Consider the following 20,764-nt stretch of genomic DNA (forward strand, 5'->3'; position numbering starts at 1 on the left):
AAAAATGCTTATACCGTAGCTTTCTATTGCTTTGTCGAGACGATATCATGAAATTTTTGCATTTTACCGCACTTTGTACAAATTTCGTCGATGACAGAGCTGGAATTAACTTAATTTCTACTTCCTCCGAACACATTTTTACTATAATTGCCTTGTGTTTTTGCTTCTGAAGTTTTGGAAATTACTTTTTGTTTCAGCTGATGATATTTAAAGTGATTTCTACCTTCTCATCTTCATTGTTGATTACCTAGCTCATGGTTTTGCCTATAGATACAATAGCATAAGTCGTAAGTATCAAAACCACTGCTTGCAACCCAGTCTGTCGCTAATTTCCTCTAGACCGAATTTATAGTCCTGTAAGTCATCTGCTCCCCTAGCTTTGTTAATGAGACCTAAGTAATGGAAAATATTAAAATGATATTTCTAGAAGTACATGAGTAATAACTATGTGACATAAGTTTCCTGAAAATACCTCTGAAACTAACCTTCGTTTCCGTCTCAGGCGAAATCCCGATATTTTTCTTAAATATATTATTAAAGACTCAATTTGCCTACACAAACAGCACCAAAAAAATAAAAATTTCTATATCGATGTTAACGAAATATTATTATCGAAAGGGTGTATGCAAGTAAATACTTAAAACTCTATGAACTTATATCGAAATTATTGTACGAAATTTTATTCAAAATTCTGAAAAAACTGCATTTTATAAAGTCCAACGTCAGATTTTATGTAAAAGAATAGAGTATCAATTATAATATGAGACCAAAATGAGCTTAAATCTGAAAGAAAAAATATAATGCCCAGTGCGAATTGTTTTTCAGAAAATATTGACAGTTAAAATACCGCCCTGAAGTTGTTTCTAAAAGCTATTGAGAAATTCCAACACAAGCGCATTAGAGCTGAAATGAACAGAACTTACCAAAATAGCATCTTAAAGAAAAGACAAAGAAGCCAAATACCATCAACACTCGGCTTACCGGACTAGTAATAACAAGGAAACCAGTTTTCTGAGAACTAAAACCGAAAACATTAAGCAATTTCGGGATAACAGTACGGAAAACAAAGGAATCTTCTGGATATAAAATAATATCAGAAAAAGCGTAGAATCAGAGACAACCGAATATTTCAAAAATATTTTCTGAAGGAGCTATAAAACAAAAACAAAAAAAGAAGTAATACTGGAAACTGAACAGAAGTACTTGGAAGAAAAAAAATTCTTATCTCATGCGATGTTTCAGCTTAATAATGCACTAAACTTATGTAATGAAATGATGTTTTAGTCTGTAAGAATTCTGATTCGATGGCAGAAATTTAACTATTCTTTTCATTAATCTTCATTTGATATATTCGGTGTCTTATAAATTCAAAATACATTTAAACAGAAGAATTTGATATATTTGAATACAATTTCGCGAAAATTTTATTCTCAAAAAAGAGGATACCTTTGATAATAAAATATTCTAGTTCAAATGTTTGTCATTAGAGGGCGCTTAACGCATTCAAGTAACAGAATTCGAAGGTAAATTATGCTTATTTTTTATATACGCTAATGTTTACAAATATATCACGGTACTAATTGCTCTTTGTGTTCACTAACACACGAAATTACACTTTCAGTTGAATACCTCTCTTGGAGTATGTAGAGTGTCCGGTTCAAATGATTTCATGGCGAATGGTGTCTGAATTTCCGTAAAGAACGCAGGCTAGTATGATGCAGTCGAGTCTTAAAAAGACTCCCAAAGGGAAAAAATGCAAGAAGCGAGGGTATTACTCGTTTTTAGCTGCTAATAGTCATTCTGCACCTAATAAGCTTGTGATGAACAGATTTATTGGAGATTGAAATGATAAAATGCCTCATCTTGATCATCATTAACTGCGTGTAATGTTCGTGTAACCAATAACTGTCTCCTATAACATTTGTAAATAATTTCTGCGTTAATTAAATATATTTTTCAGCCTATATTTTTCACAGGCCTTTCAGAAAGACATGCAAAAACAGTGTGGCAGAGAAGCTACATCAACTAGTAATTAATACTTAGTGAATGTAGTGGCTGCTCAATGCAGCATGTTATTTCCATTTTGCCCATTTACAACGTTTACGGATATCTTTCCATGCAGTGACAGACGAGTTTCAAATACCAGAAGATGTTGAGCATCCTCTGTGGATCCTCTGCGACAAAGCCCATTTAGTAAATCATGAACAATTGTGTTGTTTGATAATAGCTCCTGAAACAATTATAACTGAGGGGCACGTTTTACAAACCATAAAGGCTGGGGCATAAGGATGCCTTAAGCACATCTGACTCTCATTAGCTACCTACACCAACCATTGTCCCTTTCCGAAAGCACAACTAAAATTTGATCTCTTGATAAACGTTGTGTACCACTGAAAAGACGATCACACAAACTTCCTTTTTCTTCAAAACTTTCGCAACAGAGATCAGTTGAATAGGACGGATTAGAACTTTACCTTTCTCTATTCTTTTATGTGAACAAAGCTTTCTTAAAGACTCAACAAGCGGTTCGTTGGATAGAGTAAAACAGGTTCATCACTACTCCTTTGTTTTCCAAATTACGCGTCACAGTCAGAAAGAGCAAAGTATGGAAATAAACATTAGATATACATCATGCGTTTTACAGGACATTTATTTGCACCAGGAAGGGTCTCTCAGACCGTCGTCTATTTTATACATTTTAAAAATATGAAATTTTAAAATAATGTATTATTGTTATTAAATAAGCATTAATACATTTTGCGTGTTATAGTGAAGTAATTAATTTTTTAAAACTCTGAAATTAATGCTTTAAAAATTGATTTTTAAATCACATACGGAAAAGTACGGAATACTTAATGAAATGAATAAAATAAACATTACTTGCTTGCAAATGTGTACAAACTAAACTATTTAATAAATTTCCCATCTACAGAACATGGATTATATAAAATAATACAAAACCGCATAAAAAGTTAAGAATATTAAAAAACTGCAGCACATTATTTTAAGCATTTTCAACACAATTTTCTCAAATTCTCTTGACAGATCCATTACATATCGGATTCTTAAAGCTGAAACATAGATAGGTAGTTTTTCTTCTCCGTCTAGGAGGGACAAAAAGAAGCATGGTTTAGGCTGTTCAAGGGTATCAGTTACATCTGGGCTAGAACAGATTGCGGTGGAAACTGCTAGCACTTTTTGAATGCACATTTTTATTTCTGTGTTCAGAGTTTACTAATTCTGATGATAATTCCGTCAATTTTTTTTTTCAATTTGGCACTATCTCTTAACGACATGTGCATTAATTCCACTTACATCAAGTAACCTAAAGAATATGAAAATTGCCTTATTCTTCTGCTTGTAGAATGTTTAGAACATTTTTCATCCAGTGCATCTACTCCTTCTTTAGTCACACTGTAAAATGTTATTATTTCTGGTTTCTCAGTTTCAAGGACTTCTGATTTTAAATGATGTGTTGGAGAAATGAGAATAACACGTTTTAATTTTGGGGGCACATATGAAACGAGAATCATTCTATCTGTGAATGCAAAAAGAGAAGATCCTTCACTTTTCATTTTATTTGGAAAAAATTCACCTGGTATTTCTCTCTTATTTTTTCATAGTACCGACATATTTCAAACCTTAAGTTAAGTTCTTATCTTTCAACAGAAGTTAAGTTATTATACTGTAGAGACATTAGGTATTTTTTGGAAGTAGGCAAAATAAAAAATTAGCAAACGTCTTCGCCGGGAAGCGAACCACGAACCTCTGGAATACCGGCCCAGCGTGCAGAACCTCAAAACGACGAAGGCACGCCAAGAAGGTGGAAGAAATACCTTATAATACAAGTTCGAAACTCAAGTAGTAATAAAGCCATCTTCCCCCTCATGTCAGAAAAAGTAACATAAACGCATAGGTGATGTCTATATGACCGCGGCCCAATTTTACAATTTTTTTTAAAAAAAACTAACGGATAGAGTTTAATAAAAATTTAGGAATAGTTATATTTTATGTCAACTTGTACTGAAAAGGAGAATAATAGCTATATAACTTATAAGCAGTTTCGCAGTTCTAAAATATTGGCGCGGTGATATAGACTCCACCTCTGTGTTTAAGGCTTAAGGTGATTTGAATTCATGAGTGCTCTGTATAAACAAACATTTGAACTGAAACATTTTCCTCTATCAAAAAAAAAAAAAAAAAAAAAAAAAAAAAAAAAATCTTCTTTCAACAGAATACTTATTTTTATCACAGATTCTTCAATATTCGTGACCTTCTTGAAATATTTGTTAAAAATTAATATATTTTAGAATTTAGTAATAATGAATTTTTGAAACGATTTTTTTTTAATTCATAGGAACATCTCGTACATACGAAATCCGTAGTCTGTATGATTTCTGAATATATGCTTATTATCAAACTGAACAAAAGCTCATAAATAATTTCATATGGCAGCAATGACTTTTTAATTTAAAGAAATTTGACTCAAGCAAAGGAATTTTTTTGACCATATAGCATGTTTGGATTATTAAATGATAAAAAATACACTTGAATTTACAATCGATAAAGGAATATAGGTACATAGAAATTCATGCCAGATAAGTGCTGTCACCGAAATTGAAGGTTTAATACTTACCGTAGCTAAATGATAATAATAATAATAATGCGATCATGTTGATAAATAAACAATAACATATTTGTTTTCTTTCACATCTGTGCAGATTTTAAATAAAATTCTGCTTTATCAGAAAAATTGTTAAACATTTTTATTAAAACAAAATACACTGTATGTATTCTTCTAAAACTTTCGTACAAATTCTGCAAAAGATGAAACTATGCCTAAAAAACATTTCCTAAGCTACTGAAAATAAAGGCGGAAAGTTTCCATGTATTACATTACTTTATCAGAATAGTTTTGTAATCCCCCTTAACGTACTTATTTCATTATAGACTCATATTTCTAAAACTAGGAAATTACCTATGTCTTGTTTCATCACGATGATTAAATTTTATGCGTTTTATTTATTTATTTATTTATTGTTGCTTGTAAAGCTTTCATAAAATGATCTCGAATGTCTTTCTTAACAACAGGAAAGAAAAAACTGCGCTTAAATCAGTGCACAAATCTTAGTTTGTAAAAGCTTATTTCAAATATTTAATTTTTGTAATTATCAGAATTCACTTTTAAGCTATCTATCATAAATATGATTTTTCGCTGGTACAAGAAAATCCATGTTTTCCTCATAATTTTTGCGCTGCTGTGCTTTATTATCTTTCGCTCACAATATATATTTTAATATCTTATATTGTGTACTCATTACACAATATAGGATATTAAAGTATATAATAGGAAACTTACATAGGAAGCTTTTTAATACATGCACATGAGCTGCATCTTATAAAAAGTCGTGAAATGTGTGGTTTATGAATGTTTATAGCTATCAATAAGCTAAAAGGTGTACTCTGATTATTTCGTAAGCTCTTAAAGGAATGATGTTCGCTCATTAAACAGATACGGTAAAGATTTTTAAACACTGACAAAACGGTAAAGACAAAATAAATAAAGACAAAAACGGTAAAGACTTTGGTACTTACGTATTATCGCAACCACGTTGGCGCGATTTGTAAGTTTGAGTAAAAAAGTATGAATAGAAAGAAAATGTATATTTATTAATTACAGATAATTTTTGATACAGTTTTTTATATTATTTTGTTTTAAAATATAAAATAGCAATTAAACCCTTCCGGTTTCGAATTTGAATAATTTGCAGAATTCTTTTTTCGGCGGAAATCTTTTGGCTATTGCTTTTAGCACTGATTGAAAACCGTCTTCGCCATCAACAGCTTGAGCTTGGTGCCATATAAATTCGATAAGGTATGAGTCAAGATAATGACGGGCTGTTCCTCTCTGTTTTTTGTTGCGCCATTTGGCTGAGCCCCACATGCGCTCTACATGTTGTGTGTGAACGCCCGTGTTGGGATCCACAAAGTTATATTTGTGATTAACAGTTCCATGCAGAAATCTAGCATTTTCGAACTCACTTGTATTGTATCCTTTCCAGCAATCCGAATAAATGATGCTTCCTTCCTTGATATTTTCGCAAATTTTTCCACAATAAGTCCTTCGCCGCCTATTTGCTTTCTTTCTTTTTCATCCATTTCAAGGGCACATATCTCCCGCATGTAATTATTCCAATCTATAACAGTAATCTATAAAACTACGTATAACACGTAGGGTTGCCGTAAGTAGGGTCGCCAAATTTGGCGATTTATGCGAATTTTGGCGTGGTTGCGTTAATACGTAAGTACCAAGACTTTTATTCGATGCTGAGATTACTTTACCGTTAAAATCTTTAAATTTATTTTGGTTTGACGTTTTTCATTTGAACAACGATATATTCTCTTTCATAAACAGATACGGTACCTACGTATTAGCACAACCACCTTGGTGCAGTTTAGTGGTATTTTACAAAAGAAAATGGTGATTCGGTGAATTTTCGTGTTGAAACTTACAATGGATATGATTACTTGAAGAACTGTTATGCGCATGGTTGCCAGAGTTTGGGGAATTCTGAAAATTTGGCGATTTCTACTAAGGTGGTTGCGATAATAGAGTTCCGCAAGCCCGACCTAATGTGGACTGAAGGGGTGGGAGAGTTGTCAACTTTTACAAAAGAAGAGATGGGGTATTCACAGCTCATAACATTTCGTTCAGTGCCTTAATCTGTGGCAACTGTATTACTATTTTCCTTTTTGTGAAGGCTTCCAGTATCGTGCAATTTTTTTTTTTTTTTTTTTTTTTATCATTCCACATTTTTACTTGCACAGACAACACAACATAACACTTGTAAGTCTGCATTAACAGTTTAGATTACAAAGGGCACAATTACCTTCAACCAAGCGTTAATGTTAATGGTAATCCACCAGCAGCTTCCTTACTTACTTAAACCATTTTGTTACTAAGAGGAGAGATTGAAATTCATATAAAAAATAACAAAATCTGTCACCATATTCGTAGTGCATGTTCCAAGAAATGCTATTACAAAGGAAAAATTTGCGAAATTAGAGTAATATAATAAATTTTTTAACCGAACATGAAAACATGCGGGACATTCATGCGCTTGAATATATATGATAGTAATTACAATAAATGATATAGTAATGAAAATGCACTTGTATTGTTTGTGTAGTAAAGGTGACATTAGAAATTATTGCAGTTTAGTTATTAATAAACCATTACATTACTTCAAAGATAACGTTCTGCTTGAGCAATAGAAATCATTTAGCAACTGAAAAAAAAAAAAAAAAAAAAGAAAAAAACGTGATCATTGTGTTACACGGAATGTCGAGTAATCGAGAGTCGAGTTTGCTGGATACAAAGCGCGTTCATTTGCAGATTCAAAGCGCATTCACTTTTCCTTACAAAAGCGAATGCACCTTTACGGAATGCTAATAAAATGTCAAAAAACATTCATTTTTTTGAATAAATACTCATACGAAATAAAACAAGCAATATAAAAAAAAATTTTTAAGTCAATTCCTGTTTAGGTCAACAAAGAAAAATTTTTAAAATACAAACAAAAATTCTTAAGAACAAGAAAAATTTAAATTAAAAATTTAAAGAATTTTTAATATGTGAAAACACTGTATTAATATCAAGTGTCATCCACTTCAAGTTTGAAAAATGCATTTGAACTTGAGTGGATGAATAAGAAGTATTTTCTTAACGAATGAAAATGAATTAATTAATAATTAATTAAATAAAAAAATTAATGTCAATTCCTACTTAGATCAACAAAAAAATTCTTAAATACAAAAAAATTAATTAAATTTTTTTAAAAATTTTAATATGTGAAAAAACTATTAATATCAAGTGTCATCCACTACAAGTTTAAAAAAAATGCATTTCAACTTGAGTGGATGAATAGAAAGTATTTTATTAACGATTGAAAATTTGAACAAGGTATAAGGAAAGTGTGAGCTAATAGTAGGAATTTTAAAAATAGGACATATCTGGATAAAGTCCTCTTTCTTTTTTCATATACTTTATGTACTCATTAATTGCGTTACAATATAAATATTTTTACGTTAAAAGCGTTTAAAATTATTGTATGGATTATCTTAATTTTCTAAATAGTTTCTGTTTCTAATTTTGAAACCCTTTCCTTTAAATTCTTGCTTTCCACCTACAACTTATGAGGATTATCTATTTATTTTTAACTAATAGTTCATTTTAAGTTGAAAAGCCTTTCCTATTACTTTTGTTTCACCCATGCTTTTCTTGCCAGAATGTAAATGAGATAGCAATAGTTTATTCAGATTAAGATAGAATGAAGTGCTATTTAAGCAAGAGTTTCAGAAGTTAGTTTCAAAACGCGTCTGCCTATTCCAGGCCACGTTGCGCTGTGATTATATTAGCATCACTTTGCATTTGCATCGTTGTAATGTTCTCGCCTTTAGGCTTGCCTTGCCGGTTATGACATGCCAGAGCTCTTCCTGCGCGTTAAAGTATTCTGTGAGCCGTTTGGCTAACCTACCACACCTTAAAATTATTATTTGCTACGTATTCTGTTAAGCCAGAAGTGTCGGCTTCCTGTAACTTAAGTTGGGTCATTTGTTAATTTTATGCCCGAATAAAAGAGTCGTATGCACCCTTCTTCTGATCTCTGTTTTAGTTTCACAAAGGCTAGAAGATAATTTTTAAGAGTCCTTTTAAAAGTTTATGTTCCCCAAGAGACATAGACTTCATCTGTTCCCACCCAGAATTAGATTTCAGTACCGCTTTTTATGTATATGAAGTAGAACCAGTATTTAATGGGAAGTTCAATCACTTTCGTAGAACTCAGAAATTCTCGGTAGAGCGTATTCTGCCCTTAAGCCACGTCGTTGCTTTAGGCTTATCTCACTACGTACGGTCGTAGTCTTAAATGGATATTAGTATTTACCCGATAAGGTTTAATTACGGGCCAACTCGGTTAGTTATCTTTGTGAAGCTTCGTTTAAAGTTTAGGTACCTAGGGTTAGTTTACTTTCTCATTTTTTATCTTAAGTTAAAGCCAAAGTGGGGGCTTTCCTGTAAGCCAGAGAGGGCACGTCTGTTAGTATTTCTCTGAGTGAATAAAAGGATAATTTAGCTCTTCTTTGTACTTGTATTTTATAGATGTAGGATGACCAACGAATAGTCGCTAAACACTTCCCTAAAGTTCTAGTAGTCAAGGACATGTAGATTAACTAAACCTTTATGTTATACATTCATGTAGTATTAAATTCATAATACTTTGAATAAGCATTTTGCAATCTGAGAAAATCTCGACCAATAACGGTTGTCTGATTTTGATTACTTATTAGTTAAAGTTTCCATTCGATTTTCAGATTAGTATTACCTTTATCTATGCTTTACAACTTGTTTTTCTTTAAATATCATGTGCCTGGTGCTAATAACCTGTCCAGGTTGTGCACCATAATCATTACCATTACCATTACCATTATCTATGCTTTTTAGTATAATGCATTCAAAATAAATTATCGTTGGTGATAATCTGTCATTTAAATACTAGTAACATGTTTTGTTTTTCAGCTCTATATTGATCGAATATTTATTTATCAGGATGCTATCAAACTGCTTACAAAAATTATATTTGCAATATAAGTAATACAGAGACTGTTCACACATTTTTTAGATGATGTATATTGTATTCACAAAACTAAATTACAAAAAATTCTTGTGTTTTAAATGCTCTGTTTGGCATCCCATATTCTGAACTATCTTTCGACACCGCAGTTTCCAGGATAATAATGCCTTTTGAAGTGGCAGAAGAGATATTCTATCCCATTCCTCCCGAACAGCTTTCAAGAGTCCTGTTAGGATTTTGGGACAACGTTTGGATAATGCTGTTTTTAAAAGTCCGAAAGCACAAAACTCCATAGGTGACACATCGGGAGATTTAGTAGGGATGTCAGTGAAGGGTATGATACCAGTATTTTGTTCCATTTCTTTTAGGAAATTTACAGTGGATCTTCATGTGTGACTGCTAGCTTTGTCCTGATGGAGTCTCACAGATTTATGGCACTGTGGGTAAAGCGAGGGTATTTCATTCAGACAAATTGGCGATAAAATATGTTCCTGATAGTATTTGGAGTTAATCTTGACATTGTTTTGCACTCTCTTTATTTTTAACTTGCCATTATAAGAAAAAGCCAGCAACAATCATGAATCCCTTAGAAAAACTTTCTTTCGATTCTTTGAACCATGTACTTAAATTTTTTCCTCCCCTTTTATGATAATAAATGACTCTTTTTTTATTACAGTCATTTAAATACACCCATGCTTCATCTATTGTGACAATTGTTTTCCATTTTTCTTTGGATAAGTGTTTCTCATATAGAATTCTGCAGCGTGTCCTGCGTTGACCGATATGCTTTGGAAGAAGACGATGCACATTGCGTTTTGTCGCTTTCTTAAGATATAAATCAACGTTTATCATTTTGTTTACAGTGGACACCGAGCATTTTGATGATTTTGCAACTGTCCTTTGACTAGAGGGATTTTCTTTTAACATTAAACAACGTACCTTTGCAATAGTCGAAGATGTCCGTTTTTTCCTTGGATACTTGTTTGGAATTTTTGTCCCACTTGAGGCTCCAATTTGACGTTTTTTTCCTTTCTTGTTGATGATATTACCTATCGACGCTTTAGATATCACAAAACCGTGACTCTCACATCGTTTTTTGATAACGGAGTATGCATATTTCTCTTCGGAAAGAGCGTAAATGTAGCCTTCGAACCACTGCTTTGTTAAATTCGCCATTTTGAATAAAAACAAAACTTTCAAGCCACAGACTATAATTTTGACTTTTAAAAACATAGTACAATTGCAATTACTTCTTTTGCAGCAAACTATATTTTATTAGCGCTTACCAAAAATATGATTTTGGTAAGCGCTAATAAAAAATGTGCGAACAGCCTCTGTAATATGAAAATTCAAAGTTATATAAATTTTTGATACAAAGTTTCATTCGACGTTCAAAACTGGGAATTTTTGTCTAAATATTTTATGACGAATATTCTGATAATATCCTCGGTATTATTAAATTAAATATTTATCTTTATGAAATAAGAAACTGTACAGGATATATGATATTGACATCTAGTGTACAAAAGAAACTGCAAATGTGTACATTACGGCGCTGAAAGGAAATCAAAATTGAGAAGGCGAATCAACAAAAATAATATTTGATCTAGCGGAAGAAGTGTAAACGGAAGTATGTTTGAAAACGGAAAAGAAATTAAGTTATTTATCAAAGTAATACGATTGTGTGTTGGCAGTCAGGCAGAGCTCATAATTAAATTTTTCGGCATTCCGCAAAATGTAGTTAATATTCTTTTTGTGAAGAAGAAGTAATTTAACATAAGAATAAGAATATAGACTAATGAAGTGCCTTAAGTTTCATGAATGTCCGTAGAAGAATCAGTTTACTTTTTTTCATTTCCAAGCACTGTAAAAGTTCTAAAAGGAATAGTAATAAAATGTATGTAAGAGAATATATTTCTTTAACGTTTTAAAAAAGTAATAATTTTTCGATTTCTTTTCTTTCTTGTCAAGTTTTTCATTACTTTCCAAAAAAATAATGCTCCCAATTCTTTCTTAAAATTAGACCTTGAGATAGTATTGTTTTTCTTTCAGAGTAAATTATGTCAATTGCATTTCTTTAATTGTCGTTGTTTGTTCGATTTAAATTATATGCACTAAAACGATTACAAAAAATGAGTTATGTGTCACAAGTTTAAAATCGGAGGTACCAAGGTTATTTTCAGCTTCTGAAAAATGCATTACACTGTTTACCTCCTCATTAATATTTACATTCCATAATATAATGGACGGGTTCGTAATGGATTGAATACGCACAGAACCGATGATAGCTTAATAAAATTTATTTTCCCAAAAGAAACACTCTACAGTTCTGGAACTTTCTTCACAATTACTCGTACAACTCTTCTCAGTATGACAGAGCACAATAAGTAATTACCACTTTAAACTACTAAGAACGTTAAAGACCCACCAGCGGCCGAACGGTAAAGTCGCTGAACAATGGTAGTTCGGTCCGAGGTTCAAATCGCGCAAACATGCTGGCTGCATGGGCGTTTTCGTGGTTTTCCCTATGTGTAGAGTGTATTCCAGCCAATTCCCTTAAAACGTCCTCCATGAAGACATCCCTCCTCTTAGGCACATAACCCTCAAGGCTTCGCCATAATTACATACACCAACATCAAGAAGGTTAAACACAACACAATGCAAATGCATCTAATTAGCGAAACTCGCATGAAGATCTTTTTATACTCTGAATTAAAAATTGAGAACTGGTGGTCTCTCCTGTCTTATATAATTTTCACCCGGCTGAGGAATTTCTAGTACCTTCGATTTCTCGAAATTACTGGAGTGCATATACGGTTAAAGTTACAGATAAGGGGCATAAAAGGCTATAGTACATACAGTTATTCAGTTACAGTGCCAATTACTGATATACCGGTGCAGGAAAAGAAAGTCATGAAAGGTCGCCCCACTTGGCGATAGTGTGGCGATTTCTCCCTAAATTTGGCGGCAATATTAGTCACCAAAACCATCGCCAGTTTGACATCATCTCACAAATTAGGCGAGATAACCATTTACCTCAATGGTAAATGGACGTGCCCCTGTAACCTTAATTTTTTGGCGAAACTTCACTCTTGAGTTACATTCTGCAAGATTTCATGTTACACTGCACAAGCGATACTATTTAAATTTAAATTTAAACATAATTTTTCTAAAATTATTTACACATATACACCAAATTCGTAACAGTATTTTTTAAAATTTAATCTCCTACCATTTAGTGTTCGATTATTATACTACTGCATTCGACACTAATTGTATATGGATGTTTTAGAATGCAGCTACTTTTTTTAATCAACTTTATAAGAATTATTGAAGAGAATCTTTTATGTTTATGTTGATAGCTTGTGTAAGTACCGAAGGAAATATCCTACGGTCCGAATTTTTAAACTTTCTTCCAAATTTATGTGAATAAAATATTCAATGCTCAGAATTTAATCTTGAATGAATAGTTAATTAAATTATTAATGTTGAATTGAAAATTTACCATTTATGTAACGAAAATTGTAGCCTCTCCCCATTCAAAATAAAATACTTAAGTGATTACGTTGTCGCAGACCATGTCGAAATGATATTAACTGCAAAACCGCTGCATGTCTGATCGCCATCATAAAGATGACGGCACCTTTATACCAGATCGATGAGCAGTAACCACGGCTAAAACTTTCACAAAGGTGTCCTGCTTTAAGTTCTTAAAGTTTTTATATTTATTAGCCAGTTATCCTATTATTAAGCCGAAACGGCTATTAATCATTAGTTTAAAGCGAATTTGTGTTGTTACACTTTAATGCGTTGTTTCATTTTTGATCAGAGACTGCTGCCAAAAGACAAAACGTTAATTGAAATTTAGTCAAATTTAATTTTTAAATTTAATTAATTAACAAATTAAACTATTCATATACAACAGCTTCAGTTCTTAAGAATATTTTCCGGTTGGTAAGAACGTAATTTCGGTTTCTTAGTGTGGGAAAAAAACTCAATTTTTGTCTGCACAAAAAATTAACTTTAACCATTTTGTTGTATGATCTCTTATCATCTTTCTGGTAAATTCCTCTTTCATAACCATTTTCTTGTAACTGATTCCGCGTTCATAGAATTTCTGGTCTTCATCGCCAAAAACCTCAACCAAGTGCAATTTGAGGTCATTATTAATACTGTAATTTTTACCAGTTAAGTTTTGTAAACTTCGAAATAGATGATAATACAAAGATGCAAGGTCGAGGCTATATGGGTAATGTGACATCACGTCCCAATGAAGCTCCAATAATTTCATTATTGTTGCTAAAGTTGTGAGAGAGCTCGCATTTCCGTGGTGGAACGTGACTCCTTTCAGATTTGCGATTTCAGGCCTTTTCTGTTTGATTGCTTCCTGCTATTGCTCCCTGCCGTCGGTACGAATTTCTTCAAGGTAATACACTTCTTTGGCGAACGTAGTAACCCTGTCATTAATTTGTTGTTCCGCGGCAGAAACTCTCTTTTATATTTGATCTTTTACAGAAGAAACTGTTTCTTCTATTTGTTCTTTTACCGAAGGAACTCTTTCTTCCGTGTATCCAAATTTATTTTCAACCACATCAATTCCGCTTCAGTAACCTCAAATTTATTTTCTATTATGCAAGTAATTTCTCTTTTCATCATTTCTTGTCCTGCTTCATTATTTTCTTGAACAGCTTTCATTTCTACTTTCACATTTTTCTAATTTCACAGGTTCCTAAATAGCTTTCATTAACTCCTTAACAGATACTTGACGCGCTTTCATCGCCTCTTTAATGGATTCTTGACCGGCTTTCATTACTACTTTAACTGATCCTTGACTAGCTTTCAACCTTTCTTGGCTCGCTTTCATTTCTACTTTAACGGAATTGACGGCTCCCTTCCATCTTTTCTTCGAATGCAGCAAATGCAATCACCAACTGCCTCAGTTGTTCTTCCATCGCTCTTGAGATTGGCATTCAAATCCCACTTCTGACACCAAAACGTGTTGCGTGCGTACGGGTTCGTAACAGATTGAATGCACAAGTCCGCTAAAAAGTTTAAAAAAATATTCTTATCACAAGAAATGTAACAAAACGCTAGGGTTTTCCTCAAAGACATTCGTACAATATCGCAATATCACACAATATAATCAGTAGCTGTATTTTAAACTACTAAAACGTCAAATAGAACGTAATCCAGAGCGCAGAGAAAGCTAATCCGATCTCACCGCGAATTTTCTGCAGTCAACAACAACAGTTATCTAAATAACTATTGAACTGAGATGTTTCTCTCCGACTTTTATATCTCTTTAAATCGGCCATACGGGATAGTTCTAGCAATTTCTGCGAAGCAAAAAGAGTAGAATTACGGTTACAAATAAGAACTTAGTCAATCACATTTATTCGAATTAAATATAAATTACCGAGATAAACTTTTATTCAGTGTGAAATGCATGTGTTCCTGTATTTGTTTAATTTTTCGGCGTAGCTTTCTCTTAAAATATGTCACGCGCTGCATTTCGCGGAGAAATAAAACAATTTTAATTATAAATCTATAAAATATATGTAACTAAAAGCAAAATTCGTAACCATATGTTTAACATAACATTCAACGTTTGGAGAAAAGCGATTTTAATTTATCCTCACGTTAGTTATTTGATTTTTGGATTAAAGTGACATAAAATTTAAACCTATTAAATGTGAAAAAATATCTGCCGTGCTTAGGTCACTGGAAAGTAATACCCTATATTATTTCCCAAACGAGTTCTACGAAATTAAGAAAAAATTAAATATGAGAATTGTAATTAAAAAAGAGTGCGTTCTTTTGATAATTTTCTACTTTATATTTAAGAAAATTTAAGAAAGTTTTTTTTTTTAAATTCAACACTCTAAAGTGTAAAAAGTAATATTTATTTTTACAGTTCTCATAAAGAAGGGGAAAGGGTAAGAAAAACCGTTTCATTTTTACTGATTCTCTAACAATCGAAGAAGCATTGCTTAGATAAATGGTGACTTATTATTATTGTTATAATTAATTAAAATCCCAGTTATTAAATGCGTTTCAAAATACTAACTGGCATTTTTAACACGGTTCTTCAGGCGGCATATCCTTTTCTGAGTAACATTTGCAATGTAGACTGTCCCATCGTTAATATCTCAGAATGAGTTTGGTTCGAGCTGCATCTTGTCATCTATCCTTGACATGTCCCCAGATGTGTTCTTACTCCTAAATAAATATCAAGAAAAGATTACGGGCGCTAAGATAATGTCTTCGGAGCAATTAAAAACTCTTAGATAACTTAATGATGAAAATTTATTTTTACAATTTTTAAGAATAAATATGACATGTATTATGGGAAATTATTTGAATGAAGAAACACATCGATTGTTGCACCGGAAAGTGCTAAGTAAATAAGTCAGCAAAAGAAAGTATTAACTACAAACCTAAATTATTTTTGTTAATTTAAATAGATGGTTAGCTTTCCTCACGTTTAACAGGCAAAACCAAAACAGTTTTTATCTATTTTAGCAACTAAAAACGAAATTTTGACAAAAATAATAGAAAAGTACAGTATCTTCGAGAACCTGAGAAAATTTTTGTATGTAACTTTTGAGACGATATATGCACTTCTAACATAGTTCTCACTAAACTGCTTTCGGCAGTTCTCGAATATGTATACATGCGATTTCTGCATCACTTTATGAGGCATTTTTCTCGCCTTCTTTGCGTGCCTTCATGGTGTAGTGGTCTGCATGCTGGGAGCGTATTCCAGAGGTCCTTGGTTCAATTACCGGCAAAGGCGTTGCTAATTTTTCATGTCTTCTGCTTCCAAAAAATACCTAATATCTCTACAAGTTATTTTTTTTATAATACTGAGCTTTCTTGGCTTATGTCCAAAATTCAAAAACAAAATATATACGTTTTTTTTAATTGGTCATGGTGCTCTACTGGCATGTTTCTAATTTTGATTTGGCTTTGTTTTCAGAATGGCAGCTACTGGTGGATGATGATGTCTCGTCTTCAAAATCTCCTGGAAATTCTCCCAGAAACAGTTTTAGCTCTACGGGGTCAGTTACGTCTCAGGCTTCAAGCAGCAAAGACAATAGGTAAGTCATAAGAAAATCCTAATATCTTTCAACTAAAACAATGGTTTTTTATTAATATTTAAGTTAGGTGTTGTGATTATTCATGTTCTGTTGGAAGTACCCGATGCCAGTTAAGTCAGATTGAGAGTAATGCATCTAACAACAGAGATACCCCTGTAATCCTTCTCTAATAATGACGCAAAAAGGTACGATTTATAGTCATACATTTTTCAGTCTCTTGCGATATACCGGGTGATCAAAAAGTCAGGATAAATTTGAAAACTTAATAAATCACGGAATAATGTAGATAGAGAGGTAAAAATTGACAAAAATACTTAGAATAACATGGGGTTTTATTAGAAAAGCAATACTTAGAAAAGCAATAATCTGATCAGAAAAGCAATAATTAGCATAACAAATTAAGACAAAGCAAATATGATGTTCTTTACAGGAAATGCTCAATATGTTCACCATCATTCCTCAACAATAGCTGTAGTCGAGGAAAAATGTTGTGAACAGCACTGTAAAGCATGTCCGGAGTTATGGTGAGGCATTGGTATCGGATGTTGTCTTTCAGCATCCCTAGAGATGTCAGTCGATCACGATACACTAGCGACTTCAGGTAACCCCAAAGCCAATAATCGCACGGACTGAAGTCTTGGGACCTGGGAGGCCAAGCATGACGAAAGTGGCGGCTGAGCACACGATCATCAATCACCAAACGACGCGCGCAAGAGATCTTTCATAAGTCAGCAAAAGAAAGTATTAACTACAAACCTAAATTCTTTTTGTTAATTTAAATAGATGGTTAGCTTTCCTCACGTTTAACAGGCAAAACCAAAACAGTTTTTATCTATTTTAGCAACTAAAAACGAAATTTTGACAAAAATAATAGAAAAGTACAGTATCTTCGAGAACCTGAGAAAATTTTTGTATGTAACTTTTGAGACGATATATGCACTTCTAACATAGTTCTCACTAAACTGCTTTCGGCAGTTCTCGAATATGTATACATGCGATTTCTGCATCACTTTATGAGGCATTTTTCTCGCCTTCTTTGCGTGCCTTCATGGTGTAGTGGTCTGCATGCTGGGAGCGTATTCCAGAGGTCCTTGGTTCAATTACCGGCAAAGGCGTTGCTAATTTTTCTAGCAATACGGGGTGGAGCGCCATCCTGCATAAAAATCGTACGTTCCAGCAGGTGTTTATCAGCCAGGCTGGGGACGATGTGATTCTGTAACATATCGGCGTACCTCTCACCCGTCACGGTAGCAGTTACAAAACCAGAATCACGCATTTCTTTGAAGAAAAAAGGCCCGATAACAGTACCTTTGAACTTTTTTTTTTTTTTGGTTCTAATAAAATCCCGTGTCATTCTAAGTATGTGTGTCAATTTTTACCTCTCTATCTACATTATTCCATGATTTATTAAGTTTTCAAATTTATACTGACTTTTTGATCACCCGGTAGAACTCACATAAAAACTTTCGAAAGGAAAATAAGCTAATTCTGCCTCAATAAGCTAATTCTCTCTCTGCTAAGTTATCCTTCTTATCAGCAACAATGGCACGCAGTTTTTATTGTTTTTCGTCTTTCTAATCAAATGGTTGTAAAAGCTCAAGTTCCATCCAATATGTCACCTAAATTCAATTTTATTATATTAAATGGGGTAAAAAATTCATCAGAAATCAATAACGCGAACAAACAACCAAACGTACAGTCACACAGGCATTCTTCTTTATATAGATAGATTTTTTAAAAATCACAAATTTTTGATTAACAAACTCTACGATTTGAAAGCAAGCAGTAGCAACACTTTTCGAAATAAAGCATTTTTACCTCCAACGCGCTAGACTGTTGCCAGTCGGATAAATGAGTGCAAAATTAGCGCTTCCAGAGTTTTCAATTAATATTTCGGCTGATTAAAGTCGCACAAAGAGGAGAATAGTCGAAATGGCTTTCTATGAACTTTTGGAATCGGGAATAATGTATTTAATGTTTGGCAATGCTATTTTTATTTCCTCGTAAAAGTTAGAAGCAAACTTTAGGATTTGAAAGAGAGCAGTGGCAACAATTTCGAAAAAACGCAGATTTTCATCTCCAGCTTGCCAGACTGTTGCCACTCGGAAAAATTATGACGAAAATTATCGTTTTACCGAGGTTTTAATTAATATCTCTGATTTTAGCTACCTTTTTTTTTTTTTTTTTTTTTTTTGAAAAATTCGACGTCGACGTTTTCCAGAACCCATACAAGAAAGTTTGGTGACGGTAGCTATAGTAGTGACTGAGTTATTAGAGGACAAACAAATATATTGTCTTCTTTAAATATATAGATAGATAGTATTATTACTATGTTGCCCCCAGATATTATCATATTGCCAGCTATAGTAACTAGACAATCAGTTATTATCTGTCAACAGAATCAAAGACGGTTGAAAGTTTTCAATACCCAACTTGCTAACTCCCCTCCCCCCCAAAAAAATGATAATCAGAGAAATTATATTCTTCTTATGAAGTAATGAGCTCTGTTCCTCAGATTGTACATATAAGGAAAACAACCTGGTTCGAGCTTCTAATTATTCTGAGCTGGCGCCAACTTACTTTTGGCTTCTCCCTGAAAATCCAGACTGGAAACATAAATAAGAACTGAAATAACACCCTACAGTATGAGTCAGGACATGTCTAGTAACTACAAAAAGTCATTTTGACCAGGTTGTTAACAGATTCTATGTTCTTTGAACAAATATGTCGAGAATCATCGTGATTAAAACTAAAAAGCTGAGCATGTTAAACCTTCAAAATACATAAAATAATTAAATGTTTAATGTTTAAATTATCTTTGTTAGTTTAAACAGAGATCTAGATATCTCCACACAAAATAAGAAGTAAAATTACTCGTAATTTGCGTTTAACAAGCCACCAATGGATATTTCTCGCGAAGGAAGATTTATTGATTTTACATCAGCGATAATTTTTCTAAGATTGAGGTAATTAGCGTCAAATTGTGATCCCCTGTAATGACAGGGCACGCCAACAAAAAGCGAAAATTCCCAGTTGGCTTGGCAATTACACGCTTTAATTGATTGGGGGTTATGAATAGCATGCATTAATCAGTTTTCAACTACTCATCTCAAACTTCGAAAGCTTCAAAAGAATCCGACTTGCGGACATAAATAAATTCATTGAATACATATTAACGTGGTACAAAACTCAACCGGAAGTTACTTTTAAACAATTTTATTTTATCCATTCAAGTATTTCTCAAAGATTCAGTCTGGAAAGATCATAAAACCTTAGTGTATTTTAATATTGAATTAAAAACTAGTGTAATTTGAAGATTTTTTTCAAACTCACTATGCTTACTCTTGAAACTATGCGTTACTAAATGTTTTATAATTGGAAATAGTAATGAATTTAAATAATTGTTTAAATGGCAATAGTATATATTTTTAAAGAATGCATTTTTTGCAAATTGCAAAAATGACAGCTTAGTTCTAAAGAAAGTAATGATCAGTTGTATATATATATTTTTTTTTGTATGTTGATGCACAAAAACATACTTATATTAATTTAAGTACAATTAATAAGTAAATAAGTTAATAAGTAAAGGCCCTTATTTTCGCGGGCCGTAGTTTTCGCGAAAATGAATATATCGGTGATTTCGCGAGTTGAAAATTTCGCGAATTTTATATGAACAGAACCGAAAGTTGAAAAATTTCTAAAGTACCTAAGTAAAGTTGAGAAATTTGAAAAATTGCAAAAGTACATCTTTTGCATAAAGCATTTTAAGAAACTTCCTTTTGTCCGAAAAGTTCGTTCCCCCCCCCCGTTCCCGTCTAAATGGCGAGTTCAAGCATTTGCTCAAGAATGAGTTTATTGAGTGGCATTCTAATGAACTTCAATTTCTAGAGGAAAAAGAATCTGTGGACTTGCGAATATCACGACTAAAACCGTTTCACGCTTCTTGGCCTGTGCGTGTATTTAACGGTATTGAAGCCAAACATGAGATAATTTTGAATGGCTTCAAAGAAGCTGGTATAAACTGTATTCTAA

At 32.8% G+C, this 20,764-nt stretch overlaps 1 protein-coding gene across 3 annotated transcripts in view; it reads left to right on the plus strand.

Moving 5' to 3' along the window:
• Positions 1–20,764, plus strand: part of LOC118198837 (ankyrin repeat and fibronectin type-III domain-containing protein 1-like) — a 1,134,269-nt gene that overhangs the window by 677,870 nt on the left and 435,635 nt on the right. For all 3 annotated transcript variants that reach the window (XM_085812822.1, XM_085812824.1, XM_085812823.1), the window contains one exon: positions 16,612–16,732. In XM_085812822.1, coding sequence (XP_085668948.1) covers positions 16,612–16,732 — 121 coding nt within the window. The remainder of the gene's footprint in view (positions 1–16,611; positions 16,733–20,764) is intronic.

This window comes from Stegodyphus dumicola, chromosome 3 (genome assembly GCF_044657685.1).
Source record: "Stegodyphus dumicola isolate Sdum_Otavi_A_Nest chromosome 3, ASM4465768v1".
In the NCBI taxonomy this organism is placed as follows: domain Eukaryota; kingdom Metazoa; phylum Arthropoda; class Arachnida; order Araneae; family Eresidae; genus Stegodyphus; species Stegodyphus dumicola.